We start from the raw sequence: 11,949 nt of genomic DNA on the forward strand, positions 1-11,949 counted from the left end.
TGGTTAGTGTTAAACTATGTAGGTGAGGTAAGGTGACAGAATTCCACGGTGGCAGTGGGCAGGTGGTTTCTTCTGTGAAGCCTGACAAGAGTAAACAAGAGAGTTGCCCTCAACCTATAAATCTATAAATCTAGTCCCATGTTGAATGTGTCATCAGACGCTTTAACACATCCTGTTGTAAGTGTTGTTATACTGTACGTGATTGGATAGAAAATAATGGAAGGAACCATTCTGGTGCAAAAAACGAACAAACTATTTAATCTGTTCATTCAAAATAGTATGACAATTTAACTGGCTAGATTTCATTATGAAAAAAAAATCTATCAATATAATGTAGCACAGCTCTAACAAGTCTGAGTCTGTGTCTGTGTGTGCCACTGAAATGTACAGTGTACAATAAAGCCACCTGAAAAAGTCACACTGAAAGTACCGAACACCCTGTATGTTTTTATAGTTTTGTGTATGTGTCAATAAATTCATTTATTTTAGAAAAGATTATGTGTGGTGATTAGCAAATACAAAACTTAATTTCGAATGTACTTTCCACTCTCTGCCATTGGTACTGTACGATGAAAATTAACCTGAATCCTACTTGAAAAATACAATTTCTTTACTCTGTGGTCCCATTAAAACAATTATACTATACAAGATAATAACTTTATAAAAAAAAGTATTGCTTAAAAAAGAAAAGAAAGAAATCATATCAACATTCCCTTTTGTGTCCATTTAGATTTTCCAACTTCATGGTTTGTACAAAAGGCTAAATTAATAAACACTCCAGCAAAAGGAGAACATAACATACATGTCGCAATATAAATAAATTGTTTCCTAAGTAACAACAAATTAATGATTCCCTTCCCTACCCACAATAAATGACCCTTTCATCTTACCACAACAAAAGCCATTGTTAAGACTCAAGTCATTGTTAACACAGTGGTTATCAGCACTGGTCCTGCCAGCCAGGTTTACATCCAGTAGGTCCTAGGAGGAGTGATCTGGTCATGGGAGATTGCTGAATGTGCCAGTGTGACATCAGTACAGTTGGTGTTCCCAAAACACTAAACCTTATCATAGCCTTCTTGTATAGTAACATGAGTGACTATTCATATCCAAAAGACAATAGCTATTGTACAAAGAGCTTAGGAAAACCTGGACATTTAAAAGAAAGTACCAACAGTGAACTCTCAACAACACTCCCAGCTCGATCACCATGAACAGTCTCCAGGACCACTGTGGTACAGTACAGTAATATACAAACATAAAATCACCTTTTTACATACAGACTCACAATATTGGTCATAAAATATACCTGTACAATAACTTTACAAACATTTTAGTAATGTACAGGTAATACTAACAGTGAAAATACAGAGGACTCTCTTTATACCACACAGAAAAACACCTGGAATACCGTAGTCTTCTGTTGTAACAGTCTCTGGCAACTAAACACTCCTCTTACTTGTGTCTTTTCTCACATTGTGCTTTTTGTGAAGTCCATCTGTGGCTCACACACCGTGCCAGGTCAGTCATGTGGGCTGGGCCTGTGGAGCAGCAGCCGCCATGAAACATTGTTATGAGTGATGGGATGGATAGCAGAGGGAAGAGTGAAGAAGAGGAGGAAGGGGAGATCACAGACTAGGCTCCCCAAATGTCCTCCGGCACTCCATGACCCCAGCGCCAGGTGGCCGGTCACAGTTGTGTGTCAGCTTGACCTGGCTGGGGGTGAGGCGGTCATATGCCATCTTGTACTCACGGTCAAAAGCATCTGTAATGGTGAAGACAAGAGTTGATCATGATCACTGTACAAAGTACTGAAGAATTCAAATGACACATATCCTTTGCCGTTTCTGCTTAGCATGGTGTCTGTCTGCAAACTTACTCACATGCGTTTTCATCTACTGTATATACAGTATGTAGGTGTACTGTATAGGCAATGTTTATAATCTCCATTTTAAATTCTACTGGAAAATAATACTGATACTAATAAGAAAGGTAGCATATTACAGATACATAAAGTATTAAGTCGAGAAAAACGTCTTGCTTAAAGGAAGCAACTCACCAAGATTAATGTGGCTCTTGCCGAGAGCCACCAGAGCCAGGAACAGGATATCTCTGTACAGACTCCTATAGAGAGCCAAGGGAGAAGAGGTAGTCAAAGTCAAAAGTCATTTTATTGTCCCATGACTGGGAAATTTGTTTTGGGCTTACACCACACTGCAGCCAAAAAAGAACAACAGACAATACAACATGTTAAAAATGTTTAAAAAGTAGAGCATCAGTCAATACTACATTACCCATAGGCACAGGGTGGTTTCCATGAGGTCAGCTAGTTTATCCCTGGCCATGCGTTTCCATCAAGGGAGGTTGTTGGAGGAAGAAATCGGAGGACGGGCTCTTTGTAATGCATGGAACCATTCCATTCCTCATTCCATTCCATGCATTACAATGAGCCTGTCCTCCGATTTCTACCTCCACCAGCCTCCCGTGGTTTCCATAGAAGGCAGCTGGTTCATCTGGCCCTGTAACTAACAGCTATGTCCTCACCTCTGCCTCCTGAAGCCCAGCTCTGGCCCCAGCAGCTGGAGAATCTGACTCATAGGTTGGTAGACGTCACTCTTCTGAATGCTCCTCACTATGGCTTGGAGAAGCTCCATGCTGAAGAGCTGGTCCTCTTCACCCAGGGGAACACGGACAGGAGAGGTAGGACCTGCAGAGAGAGCTAAAGACAGGACAGGAGCCATGAGATTAAAACACAAAACACTCAACTCCAATCATCACTCAATATCACACTTAGGAGGGAGACACAAAAAGCAATGTCCTCAAAAGAAGGGCGCCTCATCATCAACAGAGAGCGCTTAGCCCGTGACTTACAGTGTGTGTTCCACAGGGTATAGCAGGGCTGGACTGGGTCCTGGTGCAGGTTCAGGTTGTCCCACATGATCCGGACTAACACGTGCTTGCTGTCCTCAGCCGACACACTCTGAGAGGGCTAATGGAAGAGGAACACACCATGAAAGACTGTCATATTATAACATAAGAAATCATTCATGGAAGAATCTAATCAAGGTTTTTCACTGTTTTGGGTAAGGAGGTAGGCCAGGATTATACTATAAAGCAATACAAGGTACACATCTGTTACAGAAATATCGAGATGAGCTGAGGGTATGGTTTTTTTACGCAGCCTCCCTACCTGGTCTCCATGGTTGCAGTTCTGGGAGGCAAGGATGAGGGCGGGCAGGTTGCTAGGCAGCTCCAGCCTGCGGAAGTACCACACCAGGTTCCAAAACACAATGGGGTGGTGGTCCACGATGCCAGACGAGGTGATCACCTGCTCCCCCTCATTGGCCATCAGGCTCTCCACCTCCTTCCACAGCACCAGGGGGCTCAGGTAGGGCACCGTCACTGGGGCTGAGAGAGGGGGCAGAGCTGGGGCAGGAGCTTGGGCTGGGCCTGGTGCTGAGGCTGGGGATGAGGCTACTTCTAGGGTTGGGGCTGATTCTAGGGCTGGGGCTGAGGCTGTGGCCTGGGGACACACAGCCACATTCCCAGAGCTCTTCTGCTCCTGTGGGGTATCTGTAGATGACTGGGCTGGAGGGCTGGGAGAGGGGGGGGTCCAGGGTGTCAATGTTCCAGTTCCAGCTCCAGACGTGTCCTCCTCTGCAGGTGGGCTACTCTCCTCACAGGTCCTGATGGGAAAAACAATATGGATATAAAGAGGGAGGTGATTGTATAAAATACAACGTGTGTTTAATTACCACCAATCTCTGCTAAGACTCTCTGTCTGCGTGCATGTATGTGTGTGTGTGTGTGTGTGTGTGTTTGTGTGTGTGTGCGTGCATGTATGTGTGTGCATGTGGTTACCTTCCGAGAGGTCGCAGGTCCCTGACCTCCACATTGAGCAAAGGCAGGAACGGGGAGCCACAGAAGGGGCACGTGCTGTTGAGGTTGGAGTCGTCTGCCGTCCAGCCAGCCATGATCTCCTCATCATACACCAGACAGTCACACGTCTTACAGCGTGAGCAGCTCGACATCAGCACCTAGTGAACACAACACACCAGGCAGAAAGAACTGAGATATGCAACAGACGCAGTGGCAGTAGACGCAGTGCGAAACATTTGATGAATTCACTAAGGGAACCCCTGTGGGTCCAAATGCAAATGAGTTTCAAAGCATTTTATCAAATCATTTTAAGTTCACTCACAGAACCCCGATTCCACCGCTTGATAAAGATACAGAGTGACAGATTCCATAGTGCTCTATGAGAGACTCACCTCAATGAAGTAATTGTGAGTGACGTGGAAGCGGTTGGTGTCAGGAGATGAGTCTGGAGTTTGGGGACCTCGGAATGGAGGGGCCAAACCACCTAGAGACAATGGAGGATAATAAGTCAAACAGACAATAACTAACTACTAAAACTACAGCTGTGGTGATTCAGTATCTGTTACCTGCCTGACCTTCACCATGGGAATTCTCTCTTATACAGTCTGTAGAGTAATTGGATCCATATGTGGAGCCACAGATTGAGTAGTGATGATGTGAATGAGACTTAGCAGGAGCGCACTCCCCAAGGACTGTAATCAGTGGGGTGTTTCCTCTGCAGTGGGGCTCTGGTGTGTGTGTGTGTGTGTGTGTGTGTGTGTGTGTGTGTGTGTGTGTGTGTGTGCGTGTGTGCGTGCGTGCGTGCGTGCGTGTGTGCGTGTGTGTGTGTTTACCGGGCACAGGGCCCCTGGCTGCTTGCAGACTAGAGAGCTCTCAAACTCACTGCAAATTTCACACAGAACAAAAACACCCCAACAACTACCATGTCCTGTTCTTACTCTATATTTAGATCTGGAACACGTATTTCTGCTTTGTAACCAATTTAGGACTGCAATGAAAAGAAAGGTTGAACTTGCATGACCGTATAACATGCATTAAGACCTCAGTTTGAATCTTTGCTATGCTATCCTATGCTATCCTAAAAATGGTTTCTATCACTCTATGAACAGGGTGAGAATGTATCCATTTAATTCATACTTTATGGCCAATCAACAATGGCCGCGGTACCCACCAGAGAAGGAGTTGTGGCGGAACACTCTGGAAGGTGTGGTGGGGCTCTCCAGAGTGGAGCTGGGTCGCCCCCGGGCGGGACTCCGTCTGAGCCTGGCGACGCTGCTGTGTTGTGGGGAGGTGAAGCCCTCTGGGTCCAGGTCTCCGTCCAACAGAGAGGAGCACTCCGGGTCACCTGACGTCAGGGACGACACGCTGATCTGGTCACAGTTGACGTCCTGAAGTAGAGGAGGTAATTTAATTATTAATTATTAAAATTAACAGTTAGCCTAGCGACCATACAGATGCACAGAGAGAGAGAACGAGTCTGAACGAGTCTCTGCACATACAGGGGACTGGCCTGTCTCTTCACAAAACGGCCAAATGACCAAACTTGACCCCAAAAATTATGTGTTTGATTTGTAATTTTTTACAAAAGAGTATGAGAGTAATAGTATACCTGTGATAGGGAAGTCTGGGAGGACAGACGGGAGTACAGGCGGCTGGCCTTCTCAGCCACGCCCTTCCCTGCAGATATGACACTGCTCTTAAAGATGTCCAGAGTCGGGGTGAGAAGAGAGTCCATGGAGAAGGACGATGACGACGAGGGAGTGGGGGAGGAGGGGGAGACGAGGGAGGATGGGCGCTCCCTCTCCTTGTGCGAGACCCCCATGGGGAGAGATGGCGAAGTCCTGAGGCGGGGTCTGGCGATGGGGAGGTGTGTTTGTGAGCAGGGCAGGGAGGGGAGGGTTGGCCGGGGGGAGCTGCGGGGGGAGGGGGTGGAGTGGGGGAGCCGGGGGCTGGACGGGTTCTGGAGGTCCATGCTGGGGGTCCGGCTGGCCAGGGGGCTGTTGACGTTGTTCATGTACATCTCGATCTCCTCTGCCAGGTCTCTGCGCGCGGTGGGGGTGCTCAGGCTGTCCCCGTCACCGTCCTGCTCCGTCTCCGCTGCCATTAGAGACAGAGGGTCAAAGCCCACCTCGATGTCTGTCCTCTTCACTGGGTCACCATTGCAGCTGACACTCCTGTCTAAGAGGACCCTGCAGGCTCCAGCGCTCTCCTCAGCTCCCCTGCAGCTCACACTCCTCTCTACAGCAGGCGTCTGTCTGTCCGTCCTGTCCCCAGCCTCCACTCTCTCTACAGCAGGCGTCTGTCTGTCCTTCCTGTCCCCAGCCTCCACTCTCTCTATAGCAGGCGTCTGTCTGTCCTTCCTGTCCCCAGCCTCCACTCTCTCTATAGCAGGCGTCTGTCTGTCCGTCCTGTCCCCAGCCTCCACTCTCTCTATAGCAGGCGTCTGTCTGTCCTTCCTGTCCCCAGCCTCCTCTCTCTCTATAGCAGGCGTCTGTCTGTCCGTCCTGTCCCCAGCCTCCACTCTCTCTATAGCAGGCGTCTGTCTGTCCTTCCTGTCCCCAGCCTCCTCTCTCTCTATAGCAGGCGTCTGTCTGTCCTTCCTGTCCCCAGCCTCCTCTCTCTCTATAGCAGGCGTCTGTCTGTCCTTCCTGTCCCCAGCCTCCACTCTCTCTATAGCAGGCGTCTGTCTGTCCGTCCTGTCCCCAGCCTCCTCTCTCTCTATAGCAGGCGTCTGTCTGTCCTTCCTGTCCCCAGCCTCCACTCTCTCTATAGCAGGCGTCTGTCTGTCCTTCCTGTCCCCAGCCTCCTCTCTCTCTATAGCAGGCGTCTGTCTGTCCTTCCTGTCCCCAGCCTCCTCTCTCTCTATAGCAGGCGTCTGTCTGTCCTTCCTGTCCCCAGCCTCCACTCTCTCTATAGCAGGCGTCTGTCTGTCCTTCCTGTCCCCAGCCTCCTCTCTCTCTATAGCAGGCGTCTGTCTGTCCTTCCTGTCCCCAGCCTCCACTCTCTCTATAGCAGGCGTCTGTCTGTCCTTCCTGTCCCCAGCCTCCACTCTCTCTATAGCAGGCGTCTGTCTATCCTTCCTGTCCCCAGCCTCCACTCTCTCTATAGCAGGCGTCTGTCTGTCCTTCCTGTTCCCTGCCTCCTCTCTCTCCTGGGCACAGGTGGCGGTGGCCTCAGACTTCGCAGTTCCGGTGTTGCATTTTTTATCCGCTAGGTGGCGCTGTTTGGCAGTGCTCAGAGTCTGTGGGCTGGGCCTGGGAGTTCCCTGGCCTCCAAACAGGTCCAGAGAGCTTGGCCTCTCACTCTTTGGTTTCGTCCCAGAGGGTATGTTGGTGTCACACGGGGGGTGGATGGGGTGCAGCCTGGTCACATGGCCTACACACAGAAGAATGTTACAACATTGTAACAACATAGTAAGTAAAAAACATCACATCATTATGTAACAACATTCCCTACATACTGTACGAGCACACAGAGGGACACAGAGGTTTTAACTTAATGTACCGTCATGTTAACAAAATATTGTCAATAAAAGAAAAATTATGGCAAAATTAGCCATACTGATAAACTCACCTTTTTTGGTGTTTATTGACTCATTGGGATGTTTAATAGAAGGAGAAATGGTCTGGAGAGGAACTGAGTTTCCACCGGCTGGCACTAGAAATAAAAAAACAAAAACAAAACGCTATTTTTGCATTCTAAACACAAACGGCCTTCGAGAGAATAATAAATGCAGAATAAATGTCAGTGGTCAGCAATAAAACTATACGAGCAATCGAGTCTGATTTCAACTGTAGTCAAATTAGTTACAGTTACATAAAATCCATGAATCAATTGTAATCCTATCTAGCAGACATCTAAATATAACAGCCTTAGGACATGTTGAGATGCCTCTCCGCCCCCACTAGGAGATGAGATCATTGGTCTTAAAGGCAGAGAATTACTTTCTCTGTCAATAAATGCTTCTCCAACTCTGCCCTTGGGATAAGAGAGGATTAGCCTTGAGCCATCCGTACCAGCTCATGTGGTATGTCTGGAAATAATAGATCATTTTTTAGAGAACTTTTTTTGAGAACTCGAGGGTGGAAATTGAGCTCTCTATAACTCTAAATAAATCTCTATAGCTAATGCAGACAGTTAATGTTGGCAAGCCTCTAGTGGATTTCCTGCACATATCCCTCCCTAGCCAAATTGCATATGCCTCCAGACAGTATGGCCCTGCAAGACTAAAGCCGTATTCACACAGGACTAGTATTATCTGGGGACCTCATGTGATTTAGAAATTAACGTCTGTGTCTGTGTTCCATGCGGCGCATTCACACAGGAGTGTGAAGTCTGTATTTTTTCCAAATTTACTGACATTATCCCCCGGATATGATGTCAAGGCTCTGTGTAACATAGATATGCAACAAGATATTTATGTAACAAGATATATATAAAGATATCTATAGATATTATACATAATAGATACATAACAAGCCATGCATGTCACCCATCTCATCATCTTTCGAGATTTCATTCTGGATTTGAGCTTGCTCTTTCTGCGAATGGGTCTGCACGCTGTGTAGCGAGATGAGCCTCCTGAATTTGCATCCAAAATGCTGTCAAAACTTTTATTTATAATGTAATTGTTGGTTAAAGTATGCTGCATAACAGACCTCACTCACAAAATATACGTTGAGCCAGACTGAAAAAATGACCAGTCTGGCTATATGCCTACTGCACTGATTGGACTACACTCCTACTGTAGCTCTCCACTTTGCACCCTATTTTGACGTGTTTAATGATGAATCAGCGTCACCTCGAAACACCTAAAAAATGTATATGGACGCATCTTCCATCATAGTTTTGGCAAAATTGGGCCAATCAATGCTTTGTAAATGTCCTAATCTGTATGGCAAGACCCGTCCTTCAACCAAGTTTCGTCAATATTGTCCCAGTAGTGTCGGGAGAAAAAGCATGTAAAATACTAATGGACAGAGACCAAATCTTAACATACCGTGTGAATAGGGCTTAAGAGAGGATTATCTAAACCTCAAAATTAGGAGACCTTTTTTAATCCATATAGAACACATTCAATATATTGTCTGTATATAGAGAACATCTACGTGGTCTTTATTATCACATTGTTGTACTATAAATGTATCTCGCCATCATAACACTATAGCCCAGTTCAATTAGACGAGGCTACAGTGGATGGCAAAACTTACTGGAGTCCTTCTCTCCCTTGTCCTCCACAAGAGGTGTGCTGTCGCTCTCTCTGCCTCCAATCCTCTCCTCCTCTTTGGACAGAGAGTCATAGCCTTGGTCTGACTGGCCACCTGAAACAGACAAGCAAACTTTGAGCCACTGCATTCCTTGGATAACACCAATATACATTCTGCTCTGCTCTGCGCTCACTCTCTCGCTCTCTCGCTGTCTCTCTCTCACTCTCTCTCTCTCTCTCTCTCACTCTCTCTCTCTCTCTCTCTCTCTCTTAGACAGTGCACGCGTTAGTCAAATTCATCCTCTTTCGAGACAACTGATCTGAGTCTTACTCCTCTTTTCGTTGAGAGGGTTATACCCGATATTTACAAGGCTTCAGTAAAATGTTTACTTTCTCTAAGCCCAAACTAATGAAGACACACAGCAGACTTGGAGGCGTTAACACGATAAGACAACCAGAGAGAAATAGTGTGAGAGAGGGGGGCATGGAGATGAGCAGGAGAGAGAGGTGATAGGAGGAAGGGAGGGGAGGTAATTTAGATACCTGTGCTCGATCCGTCATCGCTGGAGTCAATCTTGGTGAAGTCAGTGTCGATAGAGCCACGCTCTGCAGAGTCGTTAGCGCTGTCCAGACTGCCATGGCTGACTGTATCCAGGTCACTGCCGTCTGAGGAGAGATAAGGAGAGATGGAGAAGAGATGAAGGACAGATGAGGAGAGATATGAGAGAGTCTGGCTATTATCATGATAACATAACCACAGCCTAGCACATGAACATCATGGAAGAACACCATGTACAAACAATGATATTTAACACGTTCTGTTTTCAAACTTATGAAAGGGTAGTCCACTCAGTAACACCTCTTTATTGGTTTTCTATCTGGACTGTGATGGTAGAGGTTTTTGCCTGTACGAGAAGAGAGAGTAACATGATGTTCTGTTTATGAGGTATGGTGCATCTCTAGTAATGAGCCATTCCCTGGAACCTTGTGGGAATAGGGGAATCACATCAAGAGAGGTCTGTGAACTGTGACAGCTGAGGGGGAAGACATCTCAAACCCTCCTAATTGGCCACATTAATAAAGTGTTGGGTCGGCCAAGAAGGGGCCCGCGGAGGTTGGGGCTGAGTAAATAGGGAAGAGATGCGAAGGCCTTAAGGGCTGAGAGGCTTTGAGGAGAGCCTCTTCCCCTCAGGACCACTGGGCTGATTACCATCCATTTGTGAGGAGGAGAAAACTGCTGAGCATCAAGATGAAATAAACAGTACCGGGGCTTGTTTTTACAGGAGGGCAAAGGAAAAGGCTTGGAGAAAACTCGAATTTCACTGAACTGGATCCTCGATAGCTTTTGAGATTAAATCATGCTCCAACTCAATACTTATTATCCATACTGGGACATTCTGTAAGGGGTAAAGGGGGGGGTCTCAGTGGCATTCTAACATGCATGGAAGACTTTTGGTGGCACTGTTGTAGTAAGTAAGTAAGTAAGTAAGTAAAGCTTTATTTATATAGAACCTTTCATACAAGAAATGCAGCTCAAAGTGCTTTACAACAGGAATAAGAACATGAAGTGAATATAAAAACATATGTAAAAACATATACAAGCATAGAATGAATATAAAAGCAGGGGAAAACAGTAAAAAGAAAAGGTAAATATAAAATACAATAAAAATACATTTAAAAAAGGGAAACAATGTACAACCTCTGCCTTAACATTTAGTAACCGCTATCCATCTTATCTCTGAGTCTCTGTGTACATTCTCAGTCTATGTGTACGTTCTCAGTCTATGTGTACGTTCTCAGTCTCTGTGTACGTTCTCAGTCTATGTGTACGTTCTCAGTCTCTGTGTACGTTCTCAGTCTCTGTGTACGTTCTCAGTCTCTGTGTACGTTCTCAGTCTCTGTGTAAGCAGTCCAGAGGTCCCCTCGTGGTGTGTAACAGTGGGTGGTGTGTAACAGTGGGTGGTGTGTAATGGCTCTTTTCCATTGACCGGCCTGGCACGGCTCGGCTCAGTTCGCTTCGGACCGCTTTTGAACAGTTCTGGGTACTGGCGCTTTTCCACTATACACGAGAGACCAGGATCGAGTAGGAGGAGTAGGAGATAGTAGGCGGAGTTACGCGTCATAACAGCGCGCCATGGTGGTGACGTATATTTTCACGAGACACAACACAGCCACAACAACAGCTTGCAGATACTTGCAGCTATCCTATGCCTGTCCCTCGGCATGTGGTATATTATTAACCATGGTTTTTGGGAGAGAAAAGAGAGAAGACAGAAGAGCGAAGACAGAAGGAAGGATACTCGAAAGAGGAATGCTGAAAAGAGAAAGAAACTTATGTGGGCTATCGTAAGGAGATGGCTACTACTTTACCTCACTGTAGCATCATTGTTATGTTCAGGAGACGGCTACTGCCTGATTGTCTGCATGTTTGAATCATTTCTATTGGATTTTGTTCTGCACATATGTTGTTCTACACATAATAAAGTCATGTTTTTTGAACCCTTAAAACCACTGCCTTCACTTGTCTGCTTTATGAACTGTAGCATCATTGTATCTCAGCATCGGCATTCAACGACATCATTATACAGACAGGCTGATAGATACGAGTGCAGCGCTGTCTTGCTGGTAGTCAAATATATTTATTTATACAGCATATGGATGTTACGTGCCTGTTAGCCTACTTGGCGCTTTCAGTTCTAGTAGATTTGTAGTTTAGATCTCGCAACCAGGGATTGGGAAGCGATGTATTTCTACGAAAAGGCTGACTGACGCGGGGCTCCAATCTCCGCGTTTATAGAGTGCTCCGGTGTCTTGCTGGTAGTCAAATATATGTATGTATTATTAGATTGTTTAATACATCAACG

The 11,949-nt window shown here is 46.2% G+C and overlaps 1 protein-coding gene across 1 annotated transcript in view; it reads right to left on the reverse strand.

Moving 5' to 3' along the window:
- Positions 1-1,628: 1,628 nt before the first annotated feature.
- Positions 1,629-11,949, reverse strand: part of dennd4a (DENN/MADD domain containing 4A) — a gene marked incomplete at both ends in the record, with an annotated part of 24,034 nt that continues 13,713 nt past the window's right edge. The window contains 12 exons of the mRNA XM_080539633.1: positions 1,629-1,765; positions 2,060-2,124; positions 2,545-2,707; positions 2,872-2,989; positions 3,191-3,686; positions 3,862-4,037; positions 4,272-4,363; positions 5,051-5,267; positions 5,489-6,027; positions 7,039-7,254; positions 9,090-9,200; positions 9,629-9,751. Coding sequence (XP_080395759.1) covers positions 1,629-1,765; positions 2,060-2,124; positions 2,545-2,707; positions 2,872-2,989; positions 3,191-3,686; positions 3,862-4,037; positions 4,272-4,363; positions 5,051-5,267; positions 5,489-6,027; positions 7,039-7,254; positions 9,090-9,200; positions 9,629-9,751 — 2,453 coding nt within the window. The remainder of the gene's footprint in view (positions 1,766-2,059; positions 2,125-2,544; positions 2,708-2,871; positions 2,990-3,190; positions 3,687-3,861; positions 4,038-4,271; positions 4,364-5,050; positions 5,268-5,488; positions 6,028-7,038; positions 7,255-9,089; positions 9,201-9,628; positions 9,752-11,949) is intronic.

Source organism: Nansenia antarctica, assembly GCF_963989245.1.
Source record: "Nansenia antarctica genome assembly, chromosome: 9".
Taxonomy (NCBI): domain Eukaryota; kingdom Metazoa; phylum Chordata; class Actinopteri; order Argentiniformes; family Microstomatidae; genus Nansenia; species Nansenia antarctica.